General features: G+C 37.4%; 1 protein-coding gene across 12 annotated transcripts in view; it reads right to left on the reverse strand.

Annotated features, from left to right (window-relative positions):
* Positions 1 to 933: 933 nt before the first annotated feature.
* The window catches only part of unc-13, a 271,226-nt gene continuing 248,289 nt past the window's right edge, over positions 934 to 23,870 (reverse strand). For 11 of the 12 annotated variants that reach the window (XM_043422142.1, XM_043422141.1, XM_043422137.1 and 8 more), the window contains 12 exons: positions 19,660 to 19,801; positions 18,847 to 19,293; positions 16,076 to 16,226; positions 13,074 to 13,808; positions 12,319 to 12,540; positions 11,313 to 11,765; positions 11,045 to 11,176; positions 10,408 to 10,633; positions 9,913 to 10,062; positions 8,144 to 8,242; positions 7,744 to 7,906; positions 934 to 7,329 (listed from right to left, as the gene is read on the reverse strand). In XM_043422142.1, coding sequence (XP_043278077.1) covers positions 7,032 to 7,329; positions 7,744 to 7,906; positions 8,144 to 8,242; positions 9,913 to 10,062; positions 10,408 to 10,633; positions 11,045 to 11,176; positions 11,313 to 11,765; positions 12,319 to 12,540; positions 13,074 to 13,808; positions 16,076 to 16,226; positions 18,847 to 19,293; positions 19,660 to 19,801 — 3,218 coding nt within the window. In that variant the 3' untranslated portion in view covers positions 934 to 7,031. The remainder of the gene's footprint in view (positions 7,330 to 7,743; positions 7,907 to 8,143; positions 8,243 to 9,912; positions 10,063 to 10,407; positions 10,634 to 11,044; positions 11,177 to 11,312; positions 11,766 to 12,318; positions 12,541 to 13,073; positions 13,809 to 16,075; positions 16,227 to 18,846; positions 19,294 to 19,659; positions 19,802 to 23,870) is intronic. The other variant, XM_043422140.1, reaches the window with a different exon arrangement.

The raw sequence follows: 23,870 nt of genomic DNA on the forward strand, positions 1-23,870 counted from the left end.
GTTCTCTCAACGATAACGAACATAGGTGCAGGGAGGAGGGGAGGGGGTTGTGAATTTCGATATACAATGACAAAATTTATGATGAGTCACTATTATGTTTTTGCCTGACATGGTCGGTGCAAATGCGGATTTTTTCTCACTCCCTCGTTTATGCTTTCTTCGATCTTCTTTTCCGCTCCGCATCTTTCATCGCAATCTCAAGAGTTTCCAGTCTTACGCTTCGCCCTTTTTTACTTCACATATTACACACACGAAACACACAATTTGTCCTACAATTAATTCAACAAGGTAAACGTAGGCTTTGCCCTCGTACGTTTCAACGAAAATATTTTGAGGGAAAACAAAACATCGATAACATATTCCTTCGAGCAGGCCACAATTCGAATGAAAAAACTTTATTGATATCTTATCGATGTATTAAAAAAAAAAAAACGAAAATACACCTTTCCTAAATTCTCGTGCTCGAACAATGTACGAATATTCATTGACGTACTAAAAGTAGAAGTAACAACTAAAATACTGTAACATCTATTGGCTGCCAATAAATGTTGAATAAAAGCTTAATTTTAGAATGAAAATTGTCAAGAAAAATTGAGCCCCACGAGAGGAAAAAAGGGAAAAAATAAACCATCGCAATTCACGAATGCAGCATCGCTCAAAAGGGGGAATTGAAAATTTTTCGATCACCGAATAAAATAATTCAACAGTTACGTTCAAAATTATCATACTTTGCCATTTTTATTTGTTATTTGTTATTTTTATTTTTTTTCATTCGAATGATGCACTGTGTCCAGGAAACAGCACGAAGAAACTCCGAGAAGACAAGCTTTCGTGAATTGGGGCGACGGAAAAAAAGCAAAAAAAATACTGAAAAATTCAACTCTCGAGTATAATTGTCGGATGCAATTCCAAAAATAGCCGGAAATCCGCGGCTCGAGGATCAAATTTTTATATTTTTATTTTTAAATCGTTTTTTTTTTTGTTTTTTTTTTTACAACCACATGGTTTATCTATCGAGATCGCTCGTGGTTTCGGACATACAGATTTATATATAACCTTCATCTAGCTAATTACTTAATGTAAACGTGATAATTATTTCAAAAAATGTTCAATCTCTGTTCTCCCTCGTAATCGTCGTTAAGATATTAATGATATGGAACACGGTACAATGATCAACTGGTGATACACAATTTAGTCGGTCTCTCTCGCTCATTCTTTGTTCTGCTCTTAATCTTTAATCTCAATGATGCTCTTCCACTATCTCCGGCTGCAGATTTGTTTTTCTTTCATTATTATTTATTTCCTCAACTGTTATTTATCGTTAGAGTGTGACGTACGCTTACAACATTATTCGCACTCACATATTTATATCGATATACACACGCACTCATTCAGCTTTATTCTTATTCAGAATAGTCCTTTCGCACCTGTTTTTTTATCTTTCTCTCAATCTTCACATTTTTCCCGGCTTTATTTTCTTTGTTTTTTGGTTTCAGAAGCTTTTCATTCGCACCCGAATCTTCACGTCTGTTCACCGACTAAAAAAGATTTTTTTCCCCCGATCAATCGAACACAAGCACCGAAGGAAAAGTGCAACACGGCTTTTGTTGTGAGAAATTAATTATTCTGGACGCACACGTACACACAGACACGCGCACACGCACTTTTTGGTTTCCATTTAATGTATCCAGAAACATCGATGGCTAGTCAAGTCGAATATCCTCGGAGAGAAAATACTTTTTCGTCAGATTGCGAATTGACCGTTTTTCTTAGAACTTTTTTTCTTTCTTCAAGTATTTTTGTACGAGATATTGCAGAATTTATTGCGCTTATTCATGCTTTCGATTGTTTTTGTCGATTGTCGAAGAACTATATTGAACTCTCCGTAACACCTCTCTGACCTGCTCGGTCGTTTCAGGGGGCGGGGCCTAAGCTTCTCTCGTGTTATTATTTCTTGACTCTTGTTTCCTTCTTTCGGGATAGTTACAGAAAATATAATATATAAGTTGTGGTTTGCAAGTGGAAGAACGGGCCGGAACGAAGCGTGATTAATCGCGACCGGTTGTTTATCAAATAGGGATTTTTTATTCGTTCGTACTGTCGAGCTTCAATTTCCGTTTTGTTGTCTCTCTTGATTCTTTTGGCTTACAATATCGTACGATTCGTAACTACGAGATTAGTTGTCACTCACAATCTGACGGCAAATTATTTTCTCGAATATTTACAGATCAACTAAATTTCAATCGCAGCTGTGTCTCAATATTTTCTTAACTTATCGGTAGAAACGCTGTAACTTCCGGTATTCGAAGTTCAAATGTTTGAAGTACTTTAGGAAAAATGGTGTTTTTTTTTTTTTTTAGAGCTAAATTGGACGCTTTCGATGGTTCAGCGTGTCACGTACGACTTCTAATGTTGAAATTAGTTCTTTTTTCCATTTCATTGTTCTATTATAGTTGTGGGAAATCGTGAGATTTTTTTTTTTTTTTCAGACACCTGCGATTTTCCGATCCGTTTCTACATTTCCGATCGAGCTCCTCGAAACGAGAAAATGGCTGTGAACACGGTCGACGAAATCGCGAGAGGAATTACATTTTCAGAAAACATTTATTTCGTGATTCTTGTTTATTTATTTATCTTTTTATTTCGAGAAAAATCGATATTGGACGAAATAGAATTTGAGAGATAAAGAAATTATTGATAACAATGAAATTGGATTAAATAGTAGTTCGAAATAATTACTATAGGAAAAAAGCTTCACGACTCTGCTCTCGATTACCTCAGAATTGTGTCGAATGTGCGTGTTTGAGATCCAGAATTCTTGCTCGCGCTCCTTTTCATTTTACACACAGTACATTTTTCCCCCTTTTCTCGCGTCACCAGCGACTCACTGCTGTCGAATCAGTGGTGAGGTTATTCCAACGATATTTTTTCCCATTATTGTTAATTTTATATTATAATCATTTGAGAATCGTTCGAATATCTGCTCGAAAATCAGGATGTCGCATAAAAAACCAAGGATAAGTTTGTTTTTCGAATTTATCACTGATTCGACAAGCGCGAAGGCCCAGCAGCGATTCGAATCGATGAAAAATTGAGTGAAATGCGGTTGAACGCGTCGATGAGAGATGAAGGATGCGATAAGGATATTTCGGGGTGTTTCGCGCGCGACGGGGATGCAATTATTTCTTTTTTTCCTCTTTTTTCTTCGTTATTTGGTTTTTTTGCTTAAAAAATTTTCATCAACAATGGTAAATAACGTTCTCCGTAGGAGACGAACGATTGAACTCCTCAGTTATGGTAAATTATGTTGTTATTTTTGTTTTTTTTTTTTTTGTTTTTTTCTTTTTTGGTTGTTTTGTTTGTTATTATTTTGTTACTTTTTTCAATAAACACGCAATCATCGCACGTATACGGACAACAATATCGTAGATCGTAATTAATAACACACGCGAAATACGTTTCACAAAAAATTGTTCCTCGGTTATCAATAACACGATAAAGGAATCTAATCTTTTGTTTTCATTATTTTAAAACTCTCTCTCTCTCGCCCCCGAATTTTTGTATTCCATTTGACCGTTCGTTTGTTTTTCGTTCGTTCGTTCGTTCGTTCGTTCGTTCGTTCGTTCGCTTTTACTCACGAAACACAAATATTCCGTCGTTTTACATTATTTAATAAGTACAGTTACATACGCGTCATTTGTTATTTTGTCGTTTTTTTTTTTTTTTTTTTTTTCAAGCATAGTATTGTCAACAGTTGTGTATAATATTTATTTATTTATCTCTTTTTGTTCCGCACTCCCTCGCTTTCTCACTCTGCGCTCCGACCGTTCCTCTCGAGCGTCTGCGACCCCGTCGGCGATTCGCTTTTCTCATTCTGACCTCTGTCAGCACATTGCACGTTTCGATCAGCAGTTTCAAAAATTTTCATCTTACTTCGCTTCGTTTGATCCGGTGGAACGATCCTGTTCCGTCGAGATTTTAACCTCGTTCTTACAGCTTCTGGACAGCAACGAGCGACGAATTTTTCATTTCGTTTTTTATTTTTACTTCGCAAATAGCGATGATAAATAAAGCAGATCGAAAGAAAATTATTTCGATGTTCAAACGAGAAAATGAGGGAATGAAAATCACACTTCGTTGCTCGTCACTGCTTCTGCAAGAGCGAGACTCCCGGACCGAGTTTGTGTCTGAAATTGTTGATCCCTTCGTTTCTTTTTCTTCTCACTTACTCCAAAACTTTTCTTACCGCGCTCAACGAAAACGCACAACTCGAAAATTAACAGCACTAATTTATTATCGAAATTATCCTTTCCTACCGTCCGCATAATACCCGGAGATTAGGTCTGACAATACTTGTATTTTTCGTTCATAAATTTTGACATCTTCCTTTCAAAATCCATAACGTAGAATATAAATCGAAATGCGTTCTGTCAGTTTCAGTGATATTTCATTTTCTTCTTTTCGTTTTTTTTTCTCTCTCTCTCTTTCAAAAAGCAAAACTAACTGTCGTTTACAGATGTCGTTTTTTGTCTTGATGTTTGTACAGCGTTAATATTTTGTCTAGATTTCTCGTGATATTATTTCATGGGTCGTTCTGTTTTTCTCGAATGTTTCTGGTATACGATTCACGTGGCTGTCAATACGTGAAATTTTGGTTTTTCCTTATGCTTATTATTGATATTAATAATTATTATTGTTAATGTTATTATTATCGTTATTATTAATGTTAGCATCATATTGTTAATATTATTAATATTTTTAACGATAATATTACTATTCGTTATTATTAATATTAATATTATTACTGTTTTATCATCTTCATCCCTTGTAAGGGGTAATTATCACAGAATACACGAGATATTTTTATTGGTATCGTTTTTTTTTTTTTCTTTTCTTTTTTCATAAGTTTACGAAGATATTTAATTGAAGCGGAGATTAGGAGGAAAAATTGCGTGACCCATCGCGGTCGGAAATCCATTTTGTCTTTGTCATCGTGTGTGGCTGTGTGTGTGTGTGTGTGTGGGTCCGAGTGTACATTTGTATATTTAATGTTCGTTGAGAAAGTGGTTCTACGAAGAATGAATTGGTTTTTCATACCGTTGAAATTTGAGAATTTCATCAATCTTGTGATTTCATATATTCATTGTTTTATTCATTATTTTTTGTCGTTTCCTTTCGTTCGATTGCCTCCTTCCCGAAACTAGGATATTTCGTCGTTTCTATACTTGGACTAAATACGCAGTAGTAGAAACTTTGAAATAACGCAAAAAGTCTCATGATAATACAGGGATATTTCGTATTTTTTTTTCCTCTCATCCGTAACTGTTTTTTTCCTCATTTTTACCCCTCGTCGAATATTTTATTATTTTTCATTCGACCCGTCGAATTTTCGTACCCAGATTTTCTGTGAATTCCACTATTTTATGCCCGTTTCTTTCGGTTTTTATATTTTTCGATAAAGGAGTAATAAACGCCCTGACAAGTCAAATCTCACTCCGACGATCAGAGTTTCGTGTCAAATGATTAAAACGATCAAAGCAACGGGTAAAACCTGTACGATGTCGAAAATCTACGATCTCAGAACGAGATTCGAACACACACATTCGTATATATATATTTATATTCATATATATATGATTATTCATCATTCATCGTTCATCAGTCAGACTTTCTTATGATCGTGGATTTGTTCCTTAATTACTTACGAATAAGAACATACTTTACAGTATTTATAATAAATATATATGTATACACATATATAGTTAGGCTTATATATGGGCATATATATATAAATATTTACGATAATTAATTAGTATGGCCTATTATATACTAGCGGCACGTTTTTGCTACTGAAAAAAGTTCGTCACTGTTTTTTTTCAATTGTGACTTGTTTTTTCAGGAAAAACGTACCAATTGGTCGTACGCAATGCTACACAATGTATATATATATATGTGTGTGTGTGTATATATATATACTTCATTTTTTCTTCAACTTGCATTTAGAAAAAAGACATTCTCCTGTCCTCGAATCAACATAATTTTTCACGGTTTTTATCTACAGTCGTGTGACGTTTTATTAGCTTGAGAAAAGAGATAAAGTATCCTCTTTTGTACGAAATTTATCGTTTCATCGGCTGCCACGATTCTGCTCGTTAACTTTTATTTAATTTCATTATTATTCTTTCCTCTTCGTCATTAATTGACGGAGAGAAAAAAGGCGCAGGACTTTTGTTCATTCTTTAAATAGTTTTTTCCCCTCCTTTGTAATATTTTGCTTCTCCCACGCCGTTTTATCTTGGGCTTTGGGCCGTTTGTTCTCTCGGGCATCATTGAACTTCGTGCGTGGTTGGACGACGGGTTGTATCACGAACCCGTTTGACTTTTCGGTTTTGTTTGCCTGCTCGGTTTATCGTCCTCGTCGGGCTTCCTCCTCGATGATGGAAGTTGGTCGGAAATTCGTCGCGCTCGTGAGTGCAGATTCTTCATTGTTTTCCTTGCATAGGAGAACGTCGCTCCGCATTTTTTTTCGGTCCCGTAACAAAGCGGTTTTGAAATATTTTCGCGTTCGTTTGGAATTGGAAAATATTCCCAGCTCCCGCTCCTTTCTCGGGGTCACTGCTGCGCCTCGGTCTTCGGATTTCATCCGTTAGTTTTTCTCTCCTTTTGGTGCTCGTTGCTTCGCCTGCCCTCGATCGCAGGAGCGAAGAAATCGGAAGGACTTTTCTCCTCCGCGAGGCCCTCCGTTCCTCCTCGCCTCGTATCCTTCGTCTCTTCTTATTTCTTCCATTTTGGATCGGAATCACTCCCGGCTCGATTCACTTCGTCCTCACTACTTTCAGGCTCTCCCTCAAGCTCTTTCGAAGCTCGAGAGCGCTCGCGCTCTTCGCTCCTGCAGTCCTCAACTCGTCTTGACACTTTCCCCTCTCTCTCTCTCTCTCTCTTCGTCCTTTTCACTCGTATTTTGTTCCAGTTGGGTTATATCTTTGGTTCCTTTTCTCGCTCTTGCTCAGATCTTCCAATAATTAATCACTTCAGGTCGGGTTCGGCAGTGGATTCTCCTGGCGAATGTCACTCTTCAGCTTGACGAACTCTTTAGCCACTTCGTCGTTGTTTCGCTGCGACAATATCCGCAGTATCGTCCAACCGGTCTCGTCCATCTGTATTCGCTTTCCCAACGATAACCACGTCGCGCAAGAACCATCCTCCACTATGTCCTTCAACTGCAGCACTGCCACACCCACTAATCTGTCCTCCCGGGCGAAACAATAATCCTTCACGCATATGTGAAGCTCGAAAAAGTCCAGCTGCTGTTGCTCGTTGCCAATTATGCTAGAAGAGAACAAACGATTATTGGTACTCGTGAATACGGCTAAAAATTCAACGACTTTTTCTCCTCAAGTTTTCCCAAAAAAAAAAAAAAAAAAAAAAGGTGGAGGAATTTGGCTATTCGTTCGATTTTTGTTTTCTGTCATTTTCTATTATTTTAATTACGTTTTTTCCTTCATTGGAGGTTTATAAAAAAAATTTTACTCCAATTTATTTTGAATAGAAAAAACGTTTGAAGTAAGTCTTGTGGATTTTTTTTTTTTTTTTTTCGTGAGATTTGGATGCAGGCAAATCATAATGTTGAAAAAAATTTTTTCATTTTTTCCTTAGAGGGATTGGAAAATGAGCTTTTTTTTGGAGCGACCGGAATTTTCGTTCGGTGGATGCTACTTGCGCGGGTGAAAACAACGCACTTACAAGTGGAAAGTTTCGTTGAATTTCGGCGACCAGTTATTGCTCTTCGACTTCGTGGCGTATTTTCGTTTCTTCTCAGCCAGGTGTGGTCCGATCAAATTGACTTCAACGAATGGCCTGAACATTCCGGTGGCTATTGCCCACTTGAGATCGTTCGCAGCAACGACTGCAATTTGCACATTTCGTTGTTGTTATTCAATGAAGATCGAGTGATTAATGAAAGGCGCGAGGAATGGCGTATAAAAAGGTGTTTTGTGTCCCTCCCTTTATTGAGGCTGAATTTTATTGATTTCATCGGAGAATAAATTCGGAGCTAAAAATGCTAATTGGAGTGTTTGCACTTGAAACGTAATCGATTGTCGCAGGGGAAATTTCGTGTCGACAACGAAGTTGGAATACTCACCTTTGACCGTGACTTTCTGTTCTCCGGTTCCAGGATGCGTGAAAAGGTCGACTTGGATGCTGAGCTCACCCACGGAACCTCCGTCGGCTCCTCCGGTGTCTGAAAAAGCATCGGGAAGAAGAAAAACGGTTAGAAAGTCGTGAGAATCATTGAAAATTCATGATTTCGAAAAATCCTTTTTCCTCCGGATTCCCATTATTCTTTCACGCTGGCATACCCCAAACATTGGGGAGTCACAAAAAACTATTCAACTACGAAAACTCAGTACGAGGAATGACGACTTCAAAATATTACCAAAAAATTATGTCTTTTCTTGCATTATTTCTTCGCTCAATTGTATTTACGATGCTGTCATGCATTTGCGATTCCTCCATTGAATGACAATAAAAATTACCGACTCGAGACTCGTAAAATCGCAAAAATGATGAACTTTAACTACGGCAATTTTGCTCTTGACTTTACTCATTTTTGGAGCAAACGAGAAGTTTTCATTCCCTTTCGATATTACAGAATATCCAATCATCTATTGGCCTAAGCTCGTTCAACTATTCTACGGTTTCTCTAAGTTGATTTTCGTCATTTTCCGACCAATATCTAAACGCTAGAGCAATCTACACCATCCAAACTATTTTTCAATATTCCTATGTCTATTCTAATTCGTATGCGATTTAAAAATGCGCAGAAAAGTTCCTTACGAAGGAACCCCTGAAAAGTGATGATTTGGCAGAGAGTGATTTGTCTCGTGAAAATGTTCTCGAGACAACAGTCGATCAGGCCAGTGTTCAAAGTTTTTATGACGCATTTGATTCACGCATTTGCAGTCTGCATATCCACGTTTCTAATATGCAATTTTTCGCTTGCAATTAATGACAGGGAAATATATTTGATGGAGATGTGTAGCGTGTTGATGATTCAGCGAGGTGTTGGGCAGAGGCAGCAACGGGAGGAGCGCAGCAGCGGTGTTCAGCAACCTTTTTTGGTTTTATATAGACGAAAAAATGATCGTGAAAATGACAGGAAGGAAAGGACGCAAACGAAGTTTCGAAGACTAAATTGAACATTTTATTCTCACGAAATCTCTTCGGTTCGCGATAATAAATGCTTCGCACAATGAACCCGCGAGATTTTAGCAATTTTATTCTTTGAACTCTGGAAAAATCTGCAAGCAGGGAAAAACTGTTTTTGTAATTCTTCCATCGCTCCGGTTCGCCAGGCTCATTTGCGCCGTGAGTTTTAGCATTAAATTAACTTTTCATTCCTTCGTGTACCTGAACAAAGCTCGTCGAGTCGATTCTTTTCGATTCGACACGAAAAATCACACAACTTTTTGCCCTCGTTTTTTATCGATTATATCGATATCGGTAGAAGCACGTGTCTGGAAAGCGACGACGAATGCTAATTTACATTGAAAATTGAATGAATTCGTGAGACGCGAGAGTTGAAAATATCATCGAAAGTTTCACTGTTGAAAAATCGAACTCTGCGATTCATCATTTCAAAATATATAATAGTGAAATTTGAAGAATACGAAAATGCGAGTAAATTCTTCGAACAATTCAAACTCAGTATTTTTTCTTGGAGTCGTGTTCGATGTCTCAATAATCCTCCGTTATTCTGTGTGAAATTTCCATCAAATCGATAAAACGCTCGAATAAAATGCAACAAAAATGAAACTAAAGTCCGCTATGACCTAAATCAGTGATAGAAACAAAGAAGCTTGTTGGTTTTTTTTTTCTATTTTCGGTCTCAGAGTGCAAAGGCTCTGGTACCTTGTCGACTCTCTTGACGGAGAGGAGGCTTGCTCTGGCGCAGGGGCTCCTCGAGGCCCTCCATGCCCTCGGCTCCCTCCCCTTCGTCCGCTCTCTCGCTGCTCATCGAGCGCTGACGCTGACGTAACGTTGACGGATCGTTCAGCGGCACTAGATCCCCGACAATAATTATTATCGTCGTTTTCACAATGAGATTAAAAGGAGGTAAGAAACCTCTTAGTCGTGGAGAGTTTGTTTCGTTTTTTTTTTTTTTTTTTTCAGTACTCGTGGCGTTTGTCCGTTTTTTAATTGTGTTCGCGTGTCGAATTTTCAGGGCGACCAAATTTTTCGTTCGGCTTTCGAAAAACTATCGCATGAATCGATTATTGCAATTTTATCGATCGTTGAGTCATGTTTGTTATCAGTTTTTCAGAAAATTCGTCTTTTTTCTTCCTCGACGAAATTCCCAGAAATTTCACTCAATCTTAGTGCTATTTCTACTCCCGCGATACTTACTTTGATTGACTTGAGACGTGACGAAAGTTTTAATCAGCGTGTCCGTTGTCTGCGTGTACAAACTCAACGCGTAACGTAAACTCTGCAACTCTGGAGACTTCTCGAGGAAATTCTTCTTCAGGCCACTTCCTCCTGCGTGGAAATATTGCTTGATCGTATCCAGCGCAACGTCCAGCACGGCGCACTGCTTCGGTGACAGATTTTTCTCCACTTCCTTCGATATGTCCTGATTAAATCACATTTTGTTAAGCGAATCTGATTTTTTTTTTTTAATTTTTCCTCTTCCAATTGAAAAGTCAACGAAATCATCACATGATACTTTTTTCAACGTTTCTTCATAACTGTGACAATAAGTCAAGGTCACACTAATTTCTGACAATTTTTTAGTTTGATTTCGTTTTGATCATTTCTTATTTTCCGTAACGATTCTATAATAGTCGATGATTAAGACTTCAATCGATTTCGATCGAGCATTATTCGACGATTTATTATTCGTATTTTCCTTTTTTTTTTTTTTAATAGAGATGCTGAAAATGCTTTACTGTCTTATTGAAAATGGGTTCGAATATTTAATAAACTTTCTTAAAAAAACAAAAGTTTTGCTGCATTTTGTTGAAAAAAGTCGATAAAATCTTACCATAACTCCACTGAGTGCGTTTTTGACATCCGGTTTTCCGGCCATGTGATTTTTGAACAGCCTCGACATGTCCTCGATTTTGGCATTGGCAGCGAGATTCTTGGCATTGTCAGTAAGGTTTTTGAACATCATCTGCGAATGAGTGAAGGAAAAAAACAAATTTATCGTGAAGCGACGAATCCATTTTTAATGTTCCATTTGTTCCATAATTTTTTTGATTTTGCCCCGATGATATTTTGAATTATTGCAGAAATTTGGTGTGGCTTACCGTCTTGTCCGTCATTGGTGGCAGGACGACAGTTTTCTCGAGAATTCTCATGACTATTTTCCAAAGTTCTTTGAGCAATCTCTTGAGCACAGTTTTCTCACAGGTTTGGGCATAAAGCGATAAGCTGCCGTCGAGCAGATCCATCAGCGGCCTCAAAACGTCGTCAGCTTCAACCGTAACTTGATTCGCTTGACTCGGCTGCGAGGCTCCGACTTGTCCGCCGCCTTTGATCGCTAACAACAAGTCACCCAATTCTCGCACCGAAACTGTTATTCTCGGCTCGAGACTCTTCGCGAACAACATCGCAAGATCGTCGAGTGCGCTGTTCAACTGCTGCTGCAATTCTTTCAATATGTTCGCCGCGTCCTCTTCGAGCTTGTCACCGCCCATCGATTCGAACATTTTCTCCAATTGTACACGAAGTTGTTGGATATTGTTCATAAGGATGCAGGCCTGACGGAGGAACACAAGTTTCAACAATTTTTATGTCGAAATTTGAAAGATACACAAATTCTTTGATTTTTCATGAATTTTCATTAGAAACGGATTGTTTGGACGTTTTTTGGTCGAAAGAGTCTGAAGCTTTTACCGATTTTCATTAAATTTCGTACTTTTTGAAGAAGGAAACTAAAACGATGTTTAAGTTCGCAACGTTGGAGTCCAACGAAATGATCTCAAAAAATCCTCCAACAATTACGGTTATTCTACAATTTTGTTCCCTACCGAATTTGCAATTCGTAGTTTTCAACTTACATCAATGATTTCGTGATATTAAATATTAGTGAATTGATAATTTTTTTGTTTGTTAAATTCGTTGGACTCCAACGCTGCAAACTTTGGCGTCGTAAACCAAAATTAATTTGTTCCAAAAACTTCTTCCCAATCGTTCTCAATTTGTATACTCAAAACGTGTGAAAAATGCTTGAGAAAATGGACGGTAATTGAAAACAAAGTTTCCGAAGCTACTCAGCATTTTCCTCGGACGAACGAAACTTTGACGACTCACGATTCTCTCCTCTTTGAGGTGCGCTGGAAATTCTTTCTTCACTATATCAGCATACGACAAGAGCACCTTGACAATTGTCTTGGCAAACCTCTTCATGTATCGCTTCCATATTTCGGGATCAGGACACTCTAGTTTCGAGACGACGTCGAAGCACTGAGTCAATTGAGTGAAAACATCGACCACAGAGACACTGAATAAGGCGTGTTCGCTGCTTCTTTGGAACTGAAAACATTTGATCAATTAATTATTAACAGAAGATCGTATAAAGTTCTGAAATTTTTTCAAAATTTTCCGTCGTTTTTTTATCCAAAGAGTGAACTCTTGTAATCTTTTGATGCTTTGCATCTCCCAGTGTGAAACATTTGATCATGGCTCGGGGAGTCCTTCATGAAAGAAAATTTCACGAAAATTTATAGAAAAACCTCCGATCATGGAAAATTTTTCTACAAGTGTTTTTACTTCCAGACACCTCTGAAATAATTTAGTAAATTTTCTCCCGAAAGATTCAGTATCAAAAATTTTATTCATCAATTGCTATGGGAGCCAAAGTAATCTCAATTTGGTGAATAAAAAACAACCGAAACAAACCTATTTTTTTGTTATAGAACAACGAAGAGATTTTATTGGACAGGATGGGATTTTAATGCTCGTGGGAATGAGAACGAGTAGTTTTCGAGCTCGTTGTTGAGCTTACGTTGAAAATAATAAATTGTATAGGTAGCTTTGAGAATGATTTGGTTTAACAAAATATTTACCCCATCCTTCATGTCTCTGCTGAAGGCACCGTGAAGATATTCGAGTGAAACATCATCATTTTCATTAAGCCACTGCATGACGAATGGTTCAAACCATGCTGGATAATCAGGAACAGAATTTTTGTAAGCTGGTACGTCCTTGACGAAATTAGTGTGCAGCCATTTGACTCTGAAGTGCAAATTCATGTAGGCCGAAGATTTGCACAGTCTGTGTTGTTCGTGTTCGTCAAGGGCATATTTCATATCAACAGCAAAGAGTGACCACATTGTTTCGGCTGACAATTGACCGATGTTCAATTCCTGAGGGAATTGGTTGAGAACCGGTGCATAACTATTCCGATCTTCCTCAATAACAGAAACAATGAGAGCGATAAGTTTGTGCCAAAAGTCCAAAGAATCCAAACGTGGTCCATGCTCCTCGGGGTCTCTCTTAGCCTCGTTAGGATCGACTTGAAATTCTCGATTGTAAAGATCGTAACAATGCTCGAACAAAAATTGGTAGGTCGATCTCAGACAGGCTTTCACACAATCTTTCACTACTGTACTGGCACGCGGTGGTGATGACAATTCTTGTACTTTCATCCTGAAGAATGTTATGCTCGTCAACAGATCGACTGTGCTCTTCAGATCCATCAATTTTTCCTGCGTCGATGCAGGGAAGTTGTTTCGGTACATCGACAAATCTATCCTCAGCGAATTATGCAACTGATCCAGTAACTTGACGAATTTCTCTTTCTGCGAATTAAAAATGTCAATTATTTCATCGTTCATTCATTCATTTTCAATGACCTATTCATTGGAGTTTTTTTTTTTTTAATTTTTTTTTTTATTAATCCTCTCCCGGAAAACTCCAAAGAATTTTTTGCTCCTGTTCCGAAATATTCTCTATTAATCTCTCGCCGCAACCACGATCAACGATTTCCTCGTCGGTCAATACCTGAAAGCTTGAACCTAACTGACGGAACAATCTGATAATCCCAGTAGCTATATCTCTAGGGATATGTGAAGCGTATCAACTTTGGGAAGCAACTTGTTTGAGAAAATAATATACAGTTTGGCTTTTCGGAGATCACTGCGTTTTCCATATTCAATGCACAACTTCATGTCGCTGTATCTCGGAAACTGAAAAGTTGAAATACTTTTTTTTTCGACAATTTGCATTCCGACTGGTGAAATTGAATATCTAGCTGTAGATAAATTCATGATTTTGGAGATTGATGGAAAATTTTCAAAATTGGGAATAGAAAAGATTGGGGGACATGCGAAGTGTTGTTGCATTAAAAAATTGAAAAGTTCGACGGACATTTTTTATTACTTCATAAGCTTTAAGAAAGTTGAGGCATTAGAATGAAAATGATGTCATCGCTTTTAAATCGATTGCATCTTATAAAGTGAAATGTAAAAAAAAAAAAAAATCAGCTAAATTTTTAGACAGTTTAGGAGCGTCGTTGCTGAGAAAAATCAATAACAATTTGGGCCAAATAACATGTAATCTTATGGAAGTCAAGACACATTCAGTGATATCTCCGTTAAAAATGATGCTAAAAATATTAAATTTTTTGGACAACATGAGCAAGGCCTGCTGAATAATGTCAATTTTTTCAGATTTGTTAGGAGATTTGCTGAGATTATATTAATAATAATCTGTTTCCCGTGCAGTTTTTTGAGGCTATGATCGTCACCGTTCGGGTTTTCGACTGAGCTTTCACCAGCTTTTCGTCTTTTTTTCCCCAACTTTTCTTTAAAGTGTATGCAACATTGCCAAACTGTAAACTGGCCTAACTTTTGAAAGGTACAGGTCATAACTTTTGGGTAAAAAAAATGACTGTACAGCCTCAACTTCCTTAAGATTTTCATTAGATTCGATTCGTTGATTTCGGTATAAAGCTCGTTCAAATGATTTGAAAGTTACTTTCAAGCTCTCATCGATCGTGACGAGATTTAGGGTAGAACTTAAGCAAGAATGTGGAGAAAATGTTTGTGTTGATTAAATATTTTTTGGTGCGTTCATGAGTGTTCATAAGATCCCCGGACAGCTTAATGAAAAAGGGGAAAAAGTTACCGTCTCGAAGTAAGAAACTGTAATACTTGGAATAATTTATTTTTCAGAGCTTCCACACAGCCGGAATTCATCTCTGGCAAATTAATCTTATTCTGTCTTGAAAATAGTGGACATAAACCCATACACGTTTGGCTCTCGTCATGAGGAAAGCTAATTTATTGGGTTGGGAAATGCAAGCATCAAGGGGACGCTGTACTGTCCACGTGAAACGAATAGATAGAGAGATATTGTTGCAGAATCGAGCTGGGGGAAACCGTATACAGAATAACGAATGGACGGCCACGAGTCTTGGGAAATTGCACGAGAATTTCACGGGTTATCCATCCTCCTCTTGAGAGGCTCCTGGGAAGTTCTATGCCACGTACAGGGCATTCCATTTCCGATCAAAAAAGTAGAATTTCGATTTCCTTTTCAAACATTTTCTCGACGTTTTCCCAACGAATTTCAGAGCACAAACAAGACGTCTTCGATTGGATTGTCTTCATCGATGAATTTTCGTTAAACATATTGATTCAAAATATTGAACATTTCGGCTGAGAATACCAAACTGATTTTTTCAAAAAATAACATTTTCGTATTTATTTTAATAAAATAATAAAAAATTATTCGACAATCATGATTTTTGTTCCACGTTCGCTGAATCGAAGAAAGAAAATGACTGAGATCGCAATTGTGACTGTAAACGAACATTTCATTTTATAACACAAACGTTGCATCTGCTGTGATAAAAAAATATGTAATTTTTTTTTTAGGGATCCTCCAATTTTTCCGTAAAAACGAGATTCTTCGTACACGAATATTCACGTCCCCGTATTTTTCCTCCAGATTCCTCGTGAAAGCTCCCACCCATTTTCACCCTCTGAACAATATATCCGCGAGAATGTCTCGCAGGAAATGAGGAAAAGTATGGCCTTTACGAAACAAGAGGATCACAACTTACCCCGAAGTTGCTCGCCGCGAATCTATCACTCGCTGAAACCGCCGAGCTCGCCGCCGTGTGAGCGTAGTAAGCATTTATATTTGCCAATAGGGTTGACATCACAGCCGGCACACCTGGGCACAGGTACTTTGTCGAGAGACAATGGAAGTGCCTGCGGAATAAGGGATTTTTCAATCATTTCGAATGATATATTCAAGCGAGCAAATGTCCTGGTTAATCCTTTCAGTGACAGTGGGACCGCTACGGTCCCACCCTAGAAAAAATTACCTCAAAGCTCTAATATTAAACCAATTCCACTGAAAAGGAGTATCTTGGGGTTTTTATGGTCACTGATGACGAATATTAAGTCGGATTTTTTAAATTCAAAATGGTGGATCCAATACGGCAGGCGTAAAATTCCAAATACTTATGAATTTTTCTAAAACTTTGTATAAAATAGCGGATCCAATATGGCAGACGTAGATTCCAAAAAAAGCACAGCAAACAAAAGTGGATTTGGATGCTCTCGAGGTCCTCGTCGTTAGTTCCGGGTTGCGCTAAAGGAGGGACACAAATATGGCGTCAAAAAATTTAACTTCCATGGCAGGAAATAAATTCTTCGAGGAACAAGTTTTGATAATTTTGGATTTGGGAATCATGGAATTGTAGCTTCAAATTCATTATCAGGACCCCGAAGAACCCCCCAGGAACAAATTTCGCATTGGCCTACTACAGCTTGTTCATTTTTTTCAATTTTCTGTCCGCTATTATGAGTTTGCCATTTTGGAATATGGAAATTATAAAATTTTGAGTGAAATATTTCAAGTGATTAAATTCAGGTTAAGGAGGGTGGCTACGTTCGTCAAATTGATAAGAAATTGATAAAATTTGGTGATAATGTTCTTCAACATCAAGTGCGAAGACACAATTTTTTTCAAAATTTTCTTCTGCTTAGTTATCGAGTAATTACGGATTAAAGCAGATTTCTTATGCCCGGAATGTATACCTATATATATGGAAACGCTATGCTTATACACTTGAACTTTAGTGATCAATTACTCGATAACTGTACAGAAGAAAAATCTTAAAAAATTTGTATTGTCAAATTTGGCCCTAAAGAATATGTTCACCAAATTTTATTAAATTCTTATCACTTTGAAATTTTTAACGTATTTAACATGGTTTAGCATGGCAACATTGTATCGTCGGTAGCCACCCTCCTTAAAAGATAGGGTAGAAGAAAAATATGTAAAACTTGACGTCCACCATATTGGATCCACCATTTTGAATTTTCGAAATCAAATGCCGAATTCGTAATCAGCGACGTCGAAAACCTCTGAGTACAAAGTTTTATAACAATTAATGAGTATTTGGAATTTCGCATCCGTCATATTGGATCCGCCATTTTTTCATTTGAAAAATCTGACCTCATGTTCGAGATCAGTAACACCTTGGAGTACCAATTTTCATGAAAATTGACGCAGATAGAAAATGCATGACTGAGAGAGTTAAAAGACGATAAATTATTTCGAATTAGTTATTTATCCACGAATAAGAAAATTTCGAATTATCGTTCGGAAAATTCATACGAATTCGTTCAAATCGTGTAAAAACGGAAAATCGTGTAAAAATAAAAAAAAAGTCGAAACGTTTGAACTTTGAAGTTGGATCGATTTTTGCTGAATTTTCTGAAAATGATTTTCGATTGATAAATTATTAGTTAATCAGTTGATAAAGAACGAATTCCGGAACATTATTTATTTAAACATTTGGTATTAAATATCTGAAATTAATATTGGATTATTGAAAAAAAAATTTCGTAAATATTACGAAAATCGGAAAATGGATGATGGAGTAAAAAAGTTTGATGAATTATTGCTAGAATTGAGGTAAACTTATTATTATCAATTGTCTCGTTATTGCCTAATGATCAAGCACTTTCAACATCATTAATTGTACTCGTTTCAATTCATACGTGCTGGTTCAATGAACATGTTTCCTAATTAAAAAACGGTTACAGTGTAACGGAGTTGCAATTAATTAGAAGCACCAGGCGAAGCCAGTGATTGAATTACATTCGATAATGGAGTCCATTGGAAGCGAGGCATGTTGTTGAATCAATTAATCTCTTCATTCGAAATTAGAATACCGGACGAGAATTAATCGATCTTCCAAATCGAATTCAAGATCAAAACTATATTCAATAATTCGTAATAGTGAATTTAACTCTAATTTATAAATAGATGAAAATTTTCACGTCGATTTCCCAGTCGTTTTCGAAGAAAAACACTCAAAAACCCCTCTTTACAGATTTCGTAATTAAAAATAATTAAATCACTTTGAGGTATTGAATTATTGCATATTTTACAGAAGTTTATACCCTTGGAATTGTTACAGGCTCACATATACTCAAAAAAAATCAACTTCAATCATTCTTTTTTACTGAACGCATGTATTTTTAAAATTCTCGATCGTCAACTGTTCAGCTGTTCTCTGAACAGGGTTGAACCCAAAATGACGCATTTTTCTGGATTTTTATTTTAAAAATGCTGTACGAGAAGAGGTCTCTATTAATGAACGATCATTTGAAAACATTCTGAGGTTTTCAAATCGTCCGGAATGGATTTGAATCAGATGATCCGAACCGGAGAGAAAAGCTCTCAAAAATGTGCAGTGAAAATAGACGTGCGGAGTCGATGAATTGAAATTTTGCATCAAGCAATTTTTGAATATTCTTTTTAGCAATGAAAAAATACGAAAAAAACGAGAAATTTGCAACTTTTTGTACTCACGTCATCGCTTGATAAATACTCTCGATTCCATAACGCATGGCAAACTCGTCAACGAGCTCTTCACCAGGTGGATCAAAGTAAACTTTCCACGCGTCGTCACCCTTCGCTTGAGGTAATGTAACCATACCGCCGTTGCCCTCGCAAAGACTGTGGAAAAGATTCTCGTGAAGGCACGTGTATTGCACGTGATACGGCGCGACCTTTTCTTCTCCTTTGATTTCGACGCTTATGTGCAGTCTTATTGCACCCGAAACGGCACTTTTATCGGTACGTTTTTCCAGGTTGTACCAAACGTCCATCTCGCCGCTCAACGTCCGAACCTCGATTATTGTTTGGCCAAGGAAATCGTCGCTCTCCCTCGTCAATTTTTGACGCAGCTTCGATTTCAAATCGTTGTCCTCGTCCCAGACTCGAACTTTTATGCGATCCGAAGAATTGTGACATTCACTGGAATAACAAACGTTGTGAAACATTTCGAATTTCCCCCTTTTTTTTTAATTCGTTGCTTTCTGTGCACGGTCATTGTAATAAAAAATAAATCACATCAGTTAAAAATTTTTTTTTAACTTCTTTGATTTATCTTCGAAACAAACTTCTCGAAATAAGCGAATCGAAAATTTTTTAGATTTTTTTCTGCTCAAACGTGAATTATAATTCGACGTATTTCTAATAGAATTTCGTCATGAAACCGAAGCGAGAATTTCATGAGGGATCTCATAACAAAAAAAATCGAATGACGAATAAGATTTGTAACAATTTTTGTTCATTCCATATTCGAGTTTGTATGAAAATTTTAGGTACGCGTTTACTCACAAGTAAAACTTCTCGTGCCAAACAGGATTGAGTTCTTGAGGCATAGTTCTCGTTCGTTTCTTGACTTTTCCAACCTGAACGGTGACGTAAGGATCGGAAGTTCCACTCTTATCTTTGGCGATGAGTCCTTGGGCACAGATGACTGCAAATTTCGTCGTCACACAAAAAAGGAGTGTTAATAAATTATTCCGTAAGGGGCAAAGGTATCGCCTGATTATGATCGAATATTTTCAGATTTAATCGAATCTCGTGCTCGTCCTCGCTCCGATCGACTTGAAAGAACTCGATTCACGAAGTACAAAAATCTCTGGGAAAGAATGATCGATTATATTATTCAATTTTCACGATTGATTTCCCACAGGAAAAGGAACTTTTTAGAATCGACGATCTTTGAATTAACGCGAGACTCTTGCCCGAGAGGATAAACAGCGCGAATAGCACGAAGAGTTTCCAGTAAAATTGAACGAATTAAATGCCAAGCTCGGTTTTTAAATGGAGAGCGAAACGTTGTTACAGCGAAAAGCTGTTGTCGCGAGTTATTCGGTGCGGGATAAAAGTATCCAGCGCCAGCGATCCGAATGCGAAGCTTTCGCAAAGCTCACATCCCTTCCGAACTGCCCTCCCGGTAACATTCCCTCGACTTTTTCATCAGTTTTCTCGAACGTAACTACCAAATAGGAATTACCGAGTTTCGTAACTGGGTCTTTCCGCCATCGCTGCGACCCATTCACGTATCTGCTATAAAACTTTACTGCTGGTCATTCGAATTAGTACCCCCACATCCGGTATACAACATTTTCCAGCTCCGAATCGAGATTTTCCGAGATACGATACCGCTTTCTCGCTCTACACTCGCGATCGTACCGACCACACAAATTTATTCAATTTTTCAAACTCACTTTTATCGTCACTTTCGAAAATTCAATTTAAAATTAAATTTATCGTCTGATACAAATAAATCAGATTGAGAAATCAACCAGAATTTTTTCCATTATCTTTATCTGTGCTGATCACAGAACCGGTGTTGAAATAATAATGAAAAATTTTATATCCTCGTGCAATAGTCCAGGAATCGGGCGATTCGAGCATGAGATTACATCCTGATCTTGATGAGAGTTGTTTGTTTTTCTCACTTTTTTTTTCGGAAGCGTAATTTCAGTATTTCTTTACGCAGTGGCCACGAGGACAATAGAATAGCTTCGTCCATTCACCGTGAGCAGAGCTCCGAGCCGTCGAATTAATGCTCGTTCAGATGAGAGTTCGAGTGAGTTGAATTTTTTACGATCGTATCAAAAGTCTAATCGCATTTCGTTCGAATTTTTATTTCTTCACGCAAATGTTTCTTCTCGGCACAACTTTTTGCTCGTGACCACTGCGTATTCGCTGATTCTCGTTTGGGGTCCTTCGAAAGTGTCTTCGTGTAGTTGGTCTTTCGTGTATACGAAAAAAATGAGGATAATTCAATCGTGGCTTTAATCACTGAGCTGGGAGTCGTAAGTTCAACGACAAAGTTCAATTTAACAGGGAATCAAATCCGTTTTAATGGACAATTGAGACAAAGATTCATTTGGAAAACAGTAGAAAAACTTGTTCGGGTCAGTCGATTACAGAAAGCTTCAACAGCAGCTCGAGAGCCAGGAAACAAGTAGATGAGACCGATTTAGGTCAGACTTTGTACGAAATCGGTCTTTTTACTCGAGCATTTGACGGGGTCGAAACAAGGAATGCTCGTTGTCAATGAACTGTTTGAAAAAACAAGTGAAATCGTACCATTTAACATCCGATATTCACAACTTTTTGTTTACGACTCGAGTCCCAGTGATCAAGCGAGAAAATGTCGACGGTCATGCGTTCGTGTGTAGGTTCTCTCGCGGTTGAAAATATGAAAAAAAATCATTTCAAAAGGGCGAGTGTAATATTGAGGACGCGGTAGAAAATTGAGGTTTGAGTGTGTCGTGACAGCCATATCGTAAGCGTGCAAAAGCTCGGCGGTGATATCGAAACAGTACATTTATAAATATAATATCAAATTGTACCTGTCGCACACACAGTCTAAAAATGTTATTTCCGTTTTCTTATTTTTTCTTAATAAGGTGAAAAAACACAGATGAATCTTACGATGAGCGTGATACGTGCCGTGATGTGAGTATCATGTATGCAAATCGATTGACAATTCACAGGAATGAGTATAGTAAAAACGTTGATTGTGGAGATAATCATATTGGAGTTGTGAATTCAAATGATTACGTGAAACTGTGACGAGTCGGTTTGAAACTAGGAATCATCGCGGTTGTCATTTATCCAGAAATATTGAAAAATTTTTAAAATTTTAATCATGAGCGTTTTGGTACGTGATTGGTGAGTGGTAAATAGTACAGATTTGTGAATACATGATACTCAGTAGTGACGGAAAAATAGACAGACAGAGTACACCCATGCCCATGCTACGAAATGCCTCGTTAGAATAATCATCATTATCACAGTCCGAGCTTTCGAAAATCCATTTCCGGCTCGTTCCAAGTTTCTTCGTTGTCTGTCCGAGATAAATGGGATTCTTGAAAAGATTCGTCACCCCCTAAGCACCGAGTCAAGTGACTGGAAAATAATGTTTTCGAGAGAGTCCTGGAAAATCGTGCCTGCTCGCTCATGTTGTTAGGAAGGTTATTATTTTCCTCGTCTTTTAGTCTCGTGTTCTCGTGTTGTGTGTGTACAGGCGTCATAAAAGATCGCTATCAATTTTTCCCGATCTCCGATCGAGTTATCAGAGGCTGTCAGTGTTTTTGTTTTCACTGCACAAAAGCGAATAGAAAAAAAAATTGAAATCGTTTCGATTTTGTGTTTTTTGACTGAGATTGGACCTCTCGAAGCTTTTCGAATCGATTGTCGTTGCGCCTCAGCGAGACCAATCAAGTTTAGATTTCGATACAGATGATATGCCAGGCATATCTCACGCCTAGTTGGCAATCGAGTGCCAGCCCATGCCAAACAAAGGGTGGCCAGGATTGCCCATCCCTCGCTCGTACGAGATAGAGACGGATTGATTACGATTCAACTGTGTTTCTATTTGTCATGTTTCCTGTCAAAATCTTTCCGATTCTTCGAGCTCGAACGTGATCGAAGGTTTATGGATGCAACGAGAATTTCTGCATTGAGAAAAAAATTTGGTTGAAACACTTGAAAAAATGTTCAGTGTAACTGAAATATTCAGTCTCATACGCACGACAAAATACTTATTGAATTTCACAAAATATTTAGATAATTATTCAAATAGACAGCATTTTGGATTAACGAAATTGAGGGTTATGTGACGGTATTTGGCTTACTCTAACGTCATATTTTGTTGCTACGAAAATAATTGTATATTTAATCTCTGTAGATTGTGTTGTGGTAGGAAATTCTTCAGCTGAATTAACAAAACGATATAAAATATACTGAACTTTTCTTTCGAGGTGGACACGTTTGTATGGACAATTGATTTGGTTCTTTATCGACAAGCTTTGGTTAAGCTACACGAAGAAAAAATCTATCAAAGTTATTTGTTATTTTGCACAAATCGTGTTGGCTAATACATTAATACATTTCAACAAATTTTCGGTTATATTGAATTGACCGGTATGATTCGATTTACAAAATATTTATCATTCTCAAGAAAACCATTCAGATACTTCAGTACTTGATATTCAAATAAATCTATGATAAAAGTGTACGTAATTTGAGTAGAAATAAACAAATGTTTCGATTTCTTTGAACAAAAGATTTGGTTTCACTCGTTTAGTTGATTCACATAAAGAAAAATTTAGTGATTCGGATAAATGAACTATTCCTTATAATCGCAAGCGGATGTTAGATTAAGCAGCAAAAATATCAACTAAAGACATTTAGTTGTTACAACGATTTTTCTTCTCAGTGCGCAGTCTTCCAATAGGACACGATGATTTTTATTTTCTTTCAATCTCAAGGCAATTTGAATGACTTTTTTTGCTGCGAGTCTCGAATAATTTTTCGAAGTTGAACTATAACTTGAAAGATTTTTTAAAACGACAAACAATTTAACTTTGTGTGCGATTCGAATAAAGGACTGAGAAAGCTTCAAATTTGTTCCTATCGCGTGTAATAATAACGCCCGACACGTTTTTCAACTTTTCATCGTCTACTACCGCTCCCATTTACTTTTGTTTGACATTCCAGACTTTTTGACTTGAACCCGTTGC

This window comes from Venturia canescens, chromosome 6 (assembly GCF_019457755.1).
Source record: "Venturia canescens isolate UGA chromosome 6, ASM1945775v1, whole genome shotgun sequence".
In the NCBI taxonomy this organism is placed as follows: Eukaryota; Metazoa; Arthropoda; class Insecta; order Hymenoptera; family Ichneumonidae; genus Venturia; species Venturia canescens.